Consider the following 15,543-nt stretch of genomic DNA (forward strand, 5'->3'; position numbering starts at 1 on the left):
AAGTAAGCTTAAACTTTCGATTATATCAAATAGAATTTACGATGTATATTTGTTAATATGTAAAGGATCGAAAGCGAAAGTATGTTTTGAAATCCGAAATTTGTTTATCAATTTCACGCTGCTCGGCGGGGGGATCGACGCAGCGGGCGCGTAATGAATTGGAAGTTGATCTGTCAGCACTATCCTTATCTTCAGCACAGATGTTTTTATTTTATTTGGCTTATAATTCCTTACCAAATGTAGTGATAGTGAACAAAGTGACAGAGGTTATTGAAAACAAAAAAATTTCGATTGGCAAATTAGTCGGTGTTCTCGACATAGCAATTATAGGACTTGAACAGCGGAACTTTGTAACTGAACAAGAAATTATGTCTGTTTAATAGAATTAAAGAGAAAGTATTATCACATGAAACGAAGCAAAACTTAAACAACTTACATTGAAAGAAATGTTTAATAAAGTAAACAAATAAATATTAAGCTTTTTCTTTTTGCAAATTTTGATACCCTTTAGATCATAATTGTTCTTTATTTCATAAATTACGGTTTCATATTTTTAATTTTAGAATTTCTGCATGCCATCTTACGAGATTTAAACTGATGATCTATAATCCGGAAAAATCGATAATCCGGAATCGCCGAAGTCCCGACGAGTCCGGATTAACGACTTTTGACTGTATACTCTTAACCTGTGCTTCCACATGTTATGTATGATATTGAACTAGCAACTGCTGGATCAGTTAGACTCCCACTTTCCTTGAAACATCGCCTGAGAGTTTTTATCATTGTCTCTGGGAATCATCATATTTTCATTTTCTGAGTATGAAATTGTTATCAAACTGAAACTGCTGATTCTCTATTGAGGTGTGGCAATTTTGTCAGTATAGCATTTTTTAACCAAATTTAACTTGAACTAACTTATCATTAAAGTCCATAAACCAGTAACAAAAAACACATAAACCAGTTTAAAAAGTGTAGATGAATAGCTTTTCTTAAAAATATTTTCATTTGTATACCTATATTTCATACAATGCTGCAGTACTACAATTTCAGATTTATGACATAAATTGTAATGCACACTGCATTCTTTCATTTTATGAATTTTTAAAAAATAAGTGCATACAAAGTATGACTAAGTGAACAAAAATATAATATAAGTGCATTAAAACTTTTGTTAAATATAATAAAATTGCCATTTTATGCATTTTTTTAAAATTAAAAATGAGGTAAGTTATCTTTTATGTTTTGTTCATCGTTCAAAATATTTTACGAACTGTACATATGAATTTTATAAGAACTGAATCGTAATGTTTTGAAATTACTTTGGACATTTTAGTTTTTTAAATTGTCTGTATGCAGAAATGTATTGTTATTCATTATATTTTTCTGAAATAAGTTTTTATATTTGCAACTTATTAAAGAACCTTTCATTTTTCCTTTCAAATAAAAATCATGTCATTCATTTAAAGAAAAATTAGTTCTGTTTTTAAATGTCTTTTATGCATGAATCTAATTTCAGTTCTCATCATTACTGCACTGAAGTTTCATTGTAATCCTTTTTTTCACTGATTCTAAACTCTACTACATTATACCCAGTTATTTTATATTTTAAAATTGGCTTTGCAGAAGGTTTTAAAGGTGCTGCTGAAAAATTTCGCATTGAATCAGGGATTCAACCAACTGTGGACTTGGACACCTTAGATGAGAGAATTAAAATTCGAGATGCTATTCAAAATGGAAAGATTCAAGAAGCTATTCACTTGGTTAATAATCTTCATCCTGAATTGCTAGATTGTGACCGATATCTTTTCTTTCATTTGCAAGTACGTTCATTACTATTTTTGTCACGTTTTTCAAAGAAACTGGATGAATCTGATATATTCAACAAACTGGAACTAATGTTTTGGCCCAGTTGAGATGTTATGCTCATTATCCAAAATTTGATTTTAGTATTTTAGAAAACTTAGAAATTTAAATTAATGTTGAACAAAATAGCCATATGATTGATTTAAAAGAAATGTTGCATTTTTTGATATATAAATCAATGCAAGATATTAAGTGGACCCCAATATTTTAACTAAAATTTCCAGCATTTAAGTTGGCCCAGTATTTATTATTCAAGGTTTCAGTCATTGAAAAAAGACAAGAAATTATTCAGTAGTTCAATATGCTTTTTAATATTTCACAAACATAAAATAAATACAATTTTTTTTTAATGCAACAGACACACCAAATTTTGGCACGTTTCAGATTATAAACATGAAACAATTTGCATAATAATTACAAAATAGAATTGTAATAAATTAATTTATATTTTTAGTTCATTTATTTATTGAACAAAATAAATGTTAAAGTTATTAAAATGCAGCACTAGATTAAAATATTAATAACACTTGTAGTATAGTATAAAAACACTGATGCTACAAATGCTAAATTAACCGAGTACTGGGACTTTAAAGTGACTTTTAACGCTAGGTTAGGTTTTTGAATGCATTTCAATTAGGAAGTGACTGATAATACTAGGTTAGCTTTTTGAAAGCATAAATTCATATCATACATAGAGAAAATTATGAAAATGTCCATGTAGCCAGTCTATTTGGCATGATACAGAAGCAATAAACGTGTTTAATGATAAAACTGAAATGAATAAAAATATTAATGAGGTTAAATTTATAATTTTGTTGTTCTTTTGCATTTCAGTTAATATTTCTATCGTGAAAACTGTCCGGCTTAACACTGTCCACTTTCTCTTTGACAAAAATGAACATTATTCTCAATAATTACAATTTGAACATTTAATTGTGAATTATAATAAATTTGCTAGCTGCTGTTCTATACATTCACAATAATAATGACTTGAGTAAATTTCTGCGTTTATTTTATTTATGACCTCCCAACATTTTTTTTACTATGCTTTATCCTATAGTTCCAATTTGAGACATCTCGGAAGAGTGTGTGTGCGCCAGATTATGGTAACCCTGACAAGCGTTACAAACCTGCAACCCACTCAGGGAATTTTCCTGAAGGACGAAAAGGGATTTTTTCTGTTTACATAGATTTAGGAAACGTTACGGCAAGACAAAATAGAAGTTGGAAAATCGCAAATCATAATTAGTTCATATTTTCGCAAATCGTTATCGGGTGTTAATCATAATTAGTTCATATTTTCGCAAATCATTATTAACACCCGATAACAGGTGTTACATGTTACAAAATTGGCAATTCAATCAGCTTATTTTGTTATGGTGGCCACTTTAATATACAAGTGTCACCTGTATATATTCTAATATATTTTAGGAGCATTGAGCTTAAATTAAAAGTTGTATTTTACCTTTCTGGTCCTTCTTCCCTACATAAATTTAGCATCTGAGGTAGCTATTTATATATATATAAATATAATAGAGCTTTATTTTTTCAATTGCAATTAACTCCCGATAACGATTTACGAAAATATGAACTAATTATGATTTGCGATTTTTTTTTGGGGGGGGGGGTCATGCAACTACCTTAATTTACAAAAGGTAGAAATAAATAAACTAGAAAACGTAGAATAAATAGAATAGAGCTTTATTTTTTTCAATTGAAATGAACTCCCGATAACGATTTGCGAAAACATGAACTAATTAGGATTTGCGATTTTCCAACTTTCATTTTGTCTTACCGTGAACGTTCCGTAAACAGAATAGAGCTTTATTTTTAGCATTATCGGGAAGAGCGTTATCAGGTGTTAATAATGATTTGCGAAAATATGAACTAATTATGATTAACACCCGATAACGATTTGAGAAAATATGAACTAATTATGATTTGCGATTTTCCAACTTCTATTTTGTCTTGCCGTAATGTTTCCTAAATCTATGTAAACAGAAAAAATCCCTTTTCGTCCTTCAGGAAAATTCCCTGAGTGGGTTGCAGGTTTGTAACGCTTGTCAGGGTTACCATAATCTGGCGCACACGCACTCTTTCGAGATGTCAACAAATCGCCACATTATCTGAAAACTGCCCCAAATTTTTATAAGAATTTTATAAAAATGTCAGAGAAGTAGAATTTTAGTCCAAAATTATTTGATCTTGAATAGAATTCTGTGATAAGATATATGGTGCAGGGGGAGGGAATGATCAATTCTTGTTTTGTGTTTGTGATTTAAAGGTAAATCAGTACTATCTTAAAAAAATTTTAGTGTGTATAATTTTTTTTTGTCATGTCTTGGCAGTACATATAGCATTCTATATTACTTTTTTTCTGTACATACTACTTGCAGAGAATAATAGTTTTTATAAGTAAAAACTTTTTTCTTTTACTTCATGTGTTATTTACAATTACAAAAATGAAGTTAGTCTTCATTATTAAATTTCTAACCATTAGAAATCTAAATGATTATTATTTTATTTTATCTGCATATAAGCCAATTTGACATTTTTATTTATTTGGCTTAGAACATTGATTTATATATGCCAGAATGTATGCTATTTAATAAAGAAAAGCAAAGTAGGCATTTAATAATAGAAGTTCTTTCAAATTAAACTGTCTCCATTTCCTTTTCTCTTGATAAGAATGTATGTAATGGCCTTTTTGGCTATATTTGTTGCCTGTAAAGTATTTTATTCCATTCCTATAGCAAATTAGTATAATATTGGTAAAAATATCTAATGCAAAGAAAGCTTTTATAAATTAGGTTTAAAAAATACAAATGCAGAAAGCCAAACTATAAAAAGATTGAATTAATAACTTTTGGTCTGGTTTAAAATTCTAGTCAACTGTACTTAAAAACATTGAAATGTATAATGTTTTCCAACAAATTGTTTTTCTGCCATATTTATTGATTGCTTTAATCAAAATTTAAAATGATTTAACGTAAAATGATATCTGAAAATTATGTAAGATGAGATTTTTTTCCCCTGTTAGTACAATATATCTGTAGCTGATAAAGACTATAATGGCCAGAAGAGAAAGGAAAAAATTACGTAGTGAATATTTCTGTAATGAAAAGACTACTGTATGGACTGAAAATAGTTGGAGCCCTCGGAATCGGATAACCTTCAAAAGTCAGATTCCTTTTCAATTCATTTTTCTTTTTCAGAAGGTAAAGACAGAAAGGATTCTTCCCAATTATTATACTTCGGAATGAAGCTTTTTATAACTATCTATTCAATCCTTGCTAATCAGACGAGTTTGGAAAGAAATTTGGCAACAGAACTTAAGCTGTTATCATGAATTTTGTGAGAAAAGAGTGTGAAGCATTTACTTCTAATGCAAGGGAAAATCCTTTATTTACTGATGTCACAGTCTGAAAAATCTGAGTGGTCAAAATTGCTTTCCGCCTCTCTTCTATAAGTAAACAAGGGAGTCCTAGTGTAAACAGAACTTCTTATTTGATTATGGATAGTGATTCCAAAGTGGAAAGTTTCATGGAAAATTCAGACTTTGAGTTTTTTGCCAGACAGCAAATCAGATTTAGTATCAATGGTCCAAAACTGGTGCAAAATGGATAACTCAGTTATGCAGCCTGCACCTCCAAGTTGTCTGTTTACCAGTTATTAGATCCATTATGTTCAGTTTGTTTTTACAACAGAAATTATTGCTTATATTGTTAATAAAACCAACTGGTATGCGTCAAAATATTTCGAGTCACTGGGAGTAACACCTGGTTTTAGATCTCTCTCATGGGAAGATATGAATGAATAATGAAATGAGCATATTTCTTGCTGTGCTATTACTACAAGGTATTGTGCAAAAACCTGATTGAAAGATGGTTTTGATCAAAAAGGCCCAATCTTGATACTCCTTTCTTTGGAAAAAATATGACTGGAGAAAGATTTTAATAATGAAATTTCTGCATTTTCAGGATAATTCTACCTTAAAGAGGGGGGAAAAATCATCCAAATCCCAAATTGCAAAAAATCCATACTCTGCATGAAATGGTAATTTCAAATTAAAAAAATTACATCATCATCATCACATGAGCAATGCACTCAACGGAAGTCTTTCTTCGACTTACAGACAGAAAATTATATCTTATAGCAAAATCTGACAGATATAAAAGTAGAGTGCTTATAAGGAACCTATTGCAGTGAAGCAGTTTTAACATAAGAAACCTATAGCAGTCAAAGCAGTTTTACCAATTATAGCACGAAGAATCCTATAGCAGTTAAAGCATTAGTATTGATGAGTCGCTAATAGTATATAAAGAGTTATTAAAATGGAAGCAGTTCATTCTGTCTGAGTGATATTTGGGTTTTAACTGTTTCAGCTATTTGAAGCTGAAAGTGGCCACATATAAAACTCTGTAACGTTTACACGCAAAAATACTATATTCCATGAAGACTATGCGTATTATGAATTATCTGTTAAAAGCATCATGACACTAATTTATGATTTATTAGGTAACGGATTGTTTTCTTACAACAGATAATTTTTATATTTTGCCTGAACTGTTAATAAATGAAAAATGGGTCTGTGTGCAAATCTGCAGGCATGTAGGAAAGGTTTGCCCTCAACAGTGGTATTATGAAAAGTAAAGAAAAGGAAAGCTGTAACCTTTCAGAAAGGCAAAATTTGTGTCTTTAAATGGAAAGATAAGAAACCTTTATATATGCTGTCAACTGTGCATAGTAATGGAATGGTTGAACCAACAACAGGAAAAAATGATAAACTAAAACCATACACAGCTATAGAGTAATGAAAAAATGGGTGGTGTTGATAAGGCAGAGCAGTGTCTGTCTTGCGATTCAGATATGAGAAGTAGACTGAGAAAGTATTACGAAAAAAATGTTGTGGTATTTCTTTCTGGAATGTATATGTAATTAACAAGAAAATGTGTAATGAATTGATACAGCTGGAACTTCAGTAATACTTTATGAATAATTGAAGAAAATGCAAAAGTACTGCATGAACAGCAAAGAAAGAGAGCTTAAGAGTTGACAAAAAATGTCATTCGTTTCAGAGGATGGCATTTTCTATCGCATGTTCCAGACCATGGACATAAAAGGCATAGTTGTGTGTTGAGATATGCACCACCTCTCCTTCCCCCCAAAAAATGGGAAGAAAAATTCAAATATAAATGAAATTTCAGTGTGACAAATATGACATGGGATGTTTAGCCTCTCCATGTTTTAAATTCTATCATACAGTCTCAGAACTTTAAACTCAGAATGAAATGTTTATGACCATATTTCTTCCAGATTTTATTTATTTACTTATTTCTGATTTAAATGCATAATTATTTATTTTAAATTACTCTCTGAGTTAAGTTATATAATGTCTAAATTCAGTTATAAAATATGTTATTGGTTATTACAGTAAGAAATTTTGTTCACCAAAATCAGCAAGTGTGAAATGTTAAAATGCATTTTCGTTGATATGTAAATACTATTTTGCATTAACTTATTTAGAAAGTGTGTAATATATTTTGTTGAAAATATAGTTTTTAAAAACTTGATACTTTAGTGAAGATTAAATGATACTGAATCACAAATATATATATATATATATATATATATATACACAGTCAAAAGTCGTTAATTCGCAAACCCATAATCCGGAATGACCTATAATCTGGACCTCAAAGCTGCTAACTTTCTGCGCATGCGTAGCGTTTACGCATGCGCGTAAGACCTTTACGGCTGCGCACATGCATGTGCACATGCGCATAATACGTTTACGCATGCACGTTTAATGTGTAACGGACAGTATAAGCTAAAATTATTTAATTATCTATTTCAGTTAATGTTGCAGATTGCGTAGTTCCTTAATCTTAGAATTGGATCCGGCTTATTGTTTTTTGCAGACTGTTAGAGCAATTTTAAAAAAGTAAGCTTGAACTTTGGATTAGGTGAAATAGAATTTCCGATGCTGGAGCTGCTAAATGATCTACAAAGCGAAAGTATGTTTCGAGGTTCATCAAACAAAAAGTGGAATTGCTGCAAAAAATGGATAAAAGCATACCCTTTGTTTCTCTAACCATTCCAAAATCTGTTTATCAATTTCACGCTGCTCTGCGGGGGGGGGGGGGGATGTTGCGGCGCGCAATGAATTGGAAGTTGATCCGTCAGCACTATCCTTATCTTCAGGGTAGATGTTTTTATTTTAGTTGGCTTATAATTCCTTACTAAATGTAGTATTTCATCTCGATGTACTCCATCTTTGATATGATTTAAATCAAATTCCTCGTCATTATAGTTCGCTTCCGATAGCGAAGAAAGTGACACAGAAGTTATTGAAAACGAAAAAATTTCGATTTACAAATTAGTCGGTATTCTCAACACAGCAATTATAGCACTTGAACAGCGGAACTTTGTAACTGAACAAGAAATTATGTCTGTTTATAGAATTAAAGAGAAAGTATTATCACATAAAACGAAGCAACTTAAACAACTTACATTGAAAAAAATGTTTAATAAAGTAAACAAATAAATATTAAGCCTTTTTTTTTTTTTTTTTTTTTTTTTTTTGTAAATTTTGATACCCTTTAGATCATAATTGCTCTTTATTTAATAAATTATGGTTTCATATTTTTAATTTTATAATTTCTGCATGCCGTCTTACCAGATTTAAACTAATGATCTATAATCCGGAAAAATCGATAATCCGTAACCGCTGAAGTCCAGACGAGTCCGGATTAACGACTTTTGACTGTATATGTTACCGTAAAAGACCGAAATTGGAGAATGTCAACATTCATTTTAAATACGTCCATGAAAGATCGAATATTGCGTTACATTCTTGAACATTCAGACCTCACCGGTCTATGTCGACAATCACAGATATGCTCTGGTGTAGGTCAAAAAGAGAGAAGTAGACAAAGAGGCGACTGGCTGTTTCCCGCCAAATCCTTTGTTCTGGTGGGAGTCCGTCAGCATTGTCAATCTCATGCAAGGTTTGATGGTGCAGGCAGTGTTTTCTTTATTTTTTTTCTAATAATTTATTTATACTGAATGGATACTGCAGTGAATCGTGATCTTTTACTTAAAAAGTTAAACGCATTTATTACGGGTAAACGAGAAGGCAATTGTTTTTATTTTTCTCAAGAAAAGTACTCTAAAATACTTTCTGAAGTGGTTTCTGCTAAAACTGAGTGCAACATACCTTTGGATTACAGACAGTTATTACTTTTGACATTTTAAAAATTAATGATGAAGAGAGGTTAATTGTATCATTAAAACCAGGAGAAACGAATATACGGTATTATGTTACCAATTAGGAATTGTTCAGTGTACAGTACAAAGTCCGTAATCCGTCGTCGGGACTTCGATGATTCCGGATTAAGGGTTTTTCCAGGTTATTGATCATCAATTTAAATCTGGTAAGATGGCATGCAGAAATTATACATTAAAAATATAAAACCGTAATGTATGAAATAAAGAGCAATTAAGATCTAAAGGGTATCAAAATTTACAAAAAAAAAAAAAAAAAAAAAAAAAGCTTAATATTTATTTGTTTACTTTAGTAAACATTTCTTACAATGTAAGTTGTTTAAGTTTCTTTGTTTTTTTGTGCTAATTCTTTCCCTTTAAGCTATAAACAGACATAGTTTCTTGTTCAGTTACTAAGTTCCACTGTTCTCAAGTCCTGTAATTGCTGTCTAACTTGTCAATTAAAATTTTTTCGTTTTTAATAACATTCTCTATTACTTTCTTCATTATTGGGAGCGCGCATGTTTAAATGCTTTACTGGCTTTACGCGTATGCATGCAAGTTTGTGGCTTTGAGGTTCGGATTATAGATCATTCTGGATGATGGACGTCTGGATTATGGACTTTGTACTGTACTAAATGAAACTCACACCAGAATAGGCCACGAAGAAAGAACACGTATGCTTAAAGAGTTGCAAATTAAATGCAAAAATATTACATATGAAGTTGTAATTTTGTATTTAGATATATGTAAACAGTCTCAAATGAAACTCATTTCATTTAAGAAAGTCATTGTTGTGAAACCAATGATCAGGTCCGAGTTAAACTCAAGATGTCAAGTTGATCTGATAGATCTACAGTCAAACAAAGATGGAAGTTCATAATGGTGTATCAAGATCATTTAACTAAGTTTGTTCAGCTACGACCTTTGAAAACTAAAGAAGCTATCACTTCTAGGGACGCACGCGGCTACCCGGGACAATTCCAAGAAACAAGATTCTAGTAGCACTGCTTTAAGCGGGAGGCTTCCGAGAAATGTTTCGTCTAGCTAGGAGGAACATGTCCCAGCTACGAGCAACATTTTAAAATCTTTTCCAAAAGCGTTCCGTCTAGAGACGTGTTCCTTGAACGTTCAACTAGTCAGACGAAAATTCTACTTCTGAAGGATCACGGTAACTTTCAATATGGCGATAGCTCTCACTGTGAAGTCATGGACATTGGAAATAGAGGCCAATTTAATTATTGCTGTTTTGTTGTAGTATAACTGCCTGAGTCATTTTTAAAATGCTTATATATTCATTAAATATATAATCGTGGAAATTTCAGAGTTGACAGTATTTTACGACGTTCTTGCAGTTCGGATTTGTTTACAAATTGTTCGTCGACAAATGTTTGCCAAATTTGTCGTATTTCATGCTGATCGTGTATTATCACTGTTATATAATAGAATTTTATTTCTTAAATTTAAATTGAATAATTTTTTTAAATCCGTTTGTATATGCGCGGCTTTTTTCCTTAATTACTTATCTTTTAAATTGTTCATTGCATAATCAGTGACACATTTTAACCAGCATAAAAGATGCATAAAAAAAAGAAAAGCATAGTTTATGTAATAATTGAGAATACTCATTAAATTTGTCTATTATTTTCATGTTATTAATGAAATACTTTTTGGATTATAAATACATTAGAAACTATACTTTTATTGTAAATGCTACATATTGAAACATTCAAACTTTATGGATTTATTATTATGCATGATGAAAAACATTTGTATATACATTCATTAATATAAAGCTTATTCATTACATTAATACTAATAAATATATAACAACAACTTCTAAACCATCGCATCTCTCTATCTGTATGTAAATATATGACTCATTAGATGTGCATGTATGTATATGTATGTATGCATGAATACAAAAATGAACGTTGCAAAAAAGTTTATTTGAAGTTACTTTTAATTCATATAACGATCATGTAACTGGCATCAACTGTAGTCATCAGTTCTTTGCAAATTATTATGGATATGTAATAATCAATTGAAAAATAATTTATGAGCATTTAAGTACTAAAGAGTGTACACATTTTGTTATTGGGTTAATTCTTAATTATATTGTATTTATGATCTACATAATATAAACATGACTAATAAATAATAAGAAATGTAACAGCTGTGCATTTATAACATTTGATTACTTAAAACAGTGCACAACTGATTATCACCTTCATGTCTGTTTACATAATGAATTGCACTTTCCAATTAAGTGCACGGGCCTACTAGTGGCCGAAGCATCATTGAACATTAGTAGTTCTGTCTCAAGTTAGAATGCCGCGAACGGGCTGGCTACATGGGCATTTTCTTGGTTTACCCATTTGTAACTGGTATATGAGCCAGTTTTAAAAAATCTTCTACGAAGGGATCCCTCCTGTTAGGCAGATATCACTCAAAGCTTTGTCGTAATCACATAAAACAAACTCATGATGTGCACCACCTAATTTCTAGAGTTGGTATAATTAATGTGTTTTAGGTATATTACCGAGTGTTCTATGGGACGGTAAACAACTCACATACGTTCGATTGCTCATGTATTCATATGCTTTATTTGATCTTCATTTTGCTGAATAGTATCTGCTGGCTATGAGGATGTAAATATCAGCCATATCAATGTTTTTCATAGGTCTTCTTTCTTTCTTTCTTCTTCTTCTTCTTCTTCTTTTTTTTTTTTTTTTTTTTTTTTTTTTTTTTTTGGGTTGTTTTGTTGAATGTCCATTCAAACAAATAGTAATTATGAGCCATAAAGTTAGTCAAGAAAATGCTTTCACCAGGTTACAAATTTTCCAGTAAGCCATCAAATTTTCATTGGAATGCAGACAACAGAAAATACACATAAGTAATGACTGATAAATAGACTTATCCAGCACACGTTTTAAACTTAGTGTATACAGAATTTGGCTATTACTGATGTAATTCATTGCTATAATCAGAAGTGTGTTTATCTGTTACTTGAAGTGCCAGAGTGGAGATCAATGTGATTAACTTGATAGCAATCACCTTTCTGTTATCTACCATTACTAACAATAAAGTTTAAAACGAAAAGAGTGTGAGTGATACAAAACAACACGAAGAAGCAAACGTCACTTGAAAGGAAACGTCACTTTCGCCAATCTGAGCGATAACTGTTTCTTGTTTGGCTTTCAGCCTGTTTACCAAGTGAAAATGGTAACCCTATTTCGCGAAAGAGCAATTCAAAGAACTGTTCCACCAAATTTTTTGTTCTGGCAACAAATATCGTATGTGATAGGGGTTTAAGAGAGCTGAAGAAACTGCTGACATGAAAAACGTAAGTTGAATTTCGTCAATCGTCCCGGTAAAATGGGAGATATAGAACTGTCCTTCTTTTTTTCTTTTTTTCTTTTTTTTTTTCCACCGTGTTCCTTTTAGTACCTTCAAACCATGGTTTCAATTTCAAATGTAGTGGCAAGACCCTATCTCCTTTCTTATCAACTTGAAAATTTCCACCTAAAGATTTAGGATATTTCATTATTTTAATCCATTCCAGAAAATTTTATCTCTCCCTGTCTAAATTTCTGATGTTCAAAGAGAAATGGTGAAATATAAGTGGTATATTTGAAATCACTGAAAAAAAGAGAATATATAATTTTAATTCATAAATCAAAGCAAAAATTACCATTAATTTTATGAAATATTTTTCAGGATCAATGCAGTAGTTTGAAATATTTTTCAGGACCAATGCAGTAGTTTATAAAAATGAAAAAAATCATAAACTGCAGGTTTATAAGAATGTGAGTCCAATTTATCTGAGAAAAGAGACCATAGTAGTTCCAGTCACCACCTAGATGGCAGTTTAATATTAATGACATTTTATGGTACGCTGCATTACCATTCCAATAACAGCATCTTCATGCCATCGTTCAACAAGGCAATGCCAGTCATACATGGCATGTCTCTTCTTAAACTGTTAAACAAACACCTTTCCAAACCATCTGATATCTCAAAACATGTTTGTAACATGAAAGAATGTTATCTATACTCATCCTCAAACCCCCTAGTCAATTAAATTATAAGGGGTATTCTTTATCTTAGAATACTATTAATAAACTGCATGTAGTTACTCCATTCCAGATAACTGCTTCTATGCAAACTAGAGATAACACTACAGTGCACTGATGTGCACTCTTAGGTTTTCATTCACTGTGTGATTCAGTCGTTGATCTTGACTCTTTAATTAACTGCATATTGACTAAGGGAGTATTTCCATGTGGAATTGCATTAAATGAAACTGTACTCTGAACTATGGAAGGGATACAGTTATGTGCATTTAACTTAAAAACAGATATTGGTAATAAGATTCAGTGAAAGTGAAGAATTATGAAATGTATTCTAATGGGTTATCTGAATCTTTTAGATATAAAAAGAATAATATGAAGGTTTAGTCTCATAGTAATTTAGGCACACATTTTATTCTGTTTTGTCCCACTTTTGATTACTTATACCTTTTAGTGTTTCTAGTCAGCTTACATTTTTTCATATGTTAAAAATGTATCTAAAGGATAGTTGTAATTTCAAAACTGTAATTAGGATTGTTGTTTAAATTGGATTGAATTAATTAATTTCATCATAGTAAATAATATCTTCGAAAAGAAATGCCTTTTTGTCAGATTTTGTAGAGGATAGGACTTTTATTTATGTTATGCATTTAGTTTTATTGCACAAAGAGAAAACCACAAAAAGAAAAATACTTTCATTTAAAAATGCAATTTTTTTAATAGTTATTATTTAGAGAAGAAAAATGTTCATTGTTTTGACATCGGAAAAAATATTGCTTGCTGAATCTGAGTGAAATTTCCTAGTTAAAATTTTCATTCAAATAAATTGATAAAATTTTTGTTTTTGCAGAAATTTAATCAAATTCATATATTTTAATGGTCAATAATGAAATATCTTAATGCAAAAAAGGTGTGATTTTTATGAAATTTCCTTTTTAAATCAACTGCTATATGCAAAAGTATTTTAAGTTTCAAATTGATCTAATCATTTCCTGCCTTACAACTTTTGGTAAGCCATCATCAAAGAAGGCTCATATATTGTATTAGATTTTTGGTGTGAATTTGCTGGATAAAAGTCAGAAAAATACTTTTAATTAGTAGTATAATAATAATTGCTTCTGTTAAATTTTGAGTATGCATGATTTTATGTCTGATGTGTTTAATTGCTTAGGTAACATTTATTTGCAGCAACAACATCTCATTGAACTTATTCGTGAAAGAAATATTGAAGAGGCCTTGAAATATGCTCAAGAGCAGTTGGCTGAGAGAGGTGAAGAAAATAAAGAAGTTTTGTCTGAGTTGGAGAGGACTCTGGCATTATTAGCTTTTGATGAACCAGAACGATCACCCTTTGGTGATCTGCTGCATCCATCTCACAGACAAAAAGTAAAAAGCATCTATATCTAAAAGCAAACAATATTTCCAATAAAAATTAATAAAATAAATGAAAATTTGCATGTGATGTTTCCAAATTTTAAATGTGTTTTTTTCTTCAGTAGTTAATAAATGTATGAATTAGTACTGTTTCGGAATGATATAGAAATGAATAAATTTTGGAAGCGGAAAAAAGCTATAAAAATTCCTTCTGTATACAAATATGTAACAGCATTCATTGTATGTAGGAAAAGAAAAACTAATCATGCTGCATTAAAAATGCTTAAATTAGGAGAAATGTGGATTAGAATATGAATCACTTATTAAACTGAAGTTAATATCTGTTTGTCTATCTATTTAGACATATTTTTTTTACAGTTATTGAGAACTTCAAAGAAATTCTATTCATCTCTTGAATAAACTCATCTGGTGAGTTACATTTTGTTACAACAGCATATAATTATGGGAGAAGAAATTGGTATTAATTAATTAACTAATCAGTTATTTTGTGCAGGGGTTGATTTAGATGACCTTTTCCGAAATGTAAGTTTCATATCCCATTATATGAGATTTCAAAGCTCATGTTGTTTAGTACAGTACAAAGTCCGAAATCCAGGCATCCACTATCCGGAATGATCTAAAATCCAAACCTCAAAACCACAAACACTTTTTTTTTTTTTTTTTTTTATTTTTTTATTAATGCTTTATGCAAGTGCATTTGATTTTCCCTTCCATAATAAAACATGTGGAGATTTTCATTTAAAAATTCTGATTCTTAATTTCACTTAGGCACTACATAAAATACCTCGTTAAACAATCATGTAGGCATAAATTTGTGAGATTAATAATTTGGCTCCGTAACTAAGTATCTAGTTGGCATACATCTCAAATAAAAAAATTCACCTATTTTATATACCTGATGCAAACCTGGCGAGTCTTTATTTATTATATTTTGCTTTCATTTTCG

At 30.6% G+C, this 15,543-nt stretch overlaps 1 protein-coding gene across 2 annotated transcripts in view; it reads left to right on the top strand.

Annotated features, from left to right (window-relative positions):
• Positions 1–15,543, top strand: part of Hou (GID complex subunit 8 homolog protein Houki) — a 31,276-nt gene that overhangs the window by 11,002 nt on the left and 4,731 nt on the right. The window contains exons 3-5 of one of the 2 annotated variants that reach the window (XM_035354513.2): positions 1,624–1,820; positions 14,391–14,588; positions 14,955–15,005. In XM_035354513.2, coding sequence (XP_035210404.1) covers positions 1,624–1,820; positions 14,391–14,588; positions 14,955–14,996 — 437 coding nt within the window. In that variant the 3' untranslated portion in view covers positions 14,997–15,005. The remainder of the gene's footprint in view (positions 1–1,623; positions 1,821–14,390; positions 14,589–14,954; positions 15,006–15,543) is intronic. The other variant, XM_035354511.2, reaches the window with a different exon arrangement.

Source organism: Stegodyphus dumicola, chromosome 12, assembly GCF_044657685.1.
Source record: "Stegodyphus dumicola isolate Sdum_Otavi_A_Nest chromosome 12, ASM4465768v1".
In the NCBI taxonomy this organism is placed as follows: Eukaryota; Metazoa; Arthropoda; class Arachnida; order Araneae; family Eresidae; genus Stegodyphus; species Stegodyphus dumicola.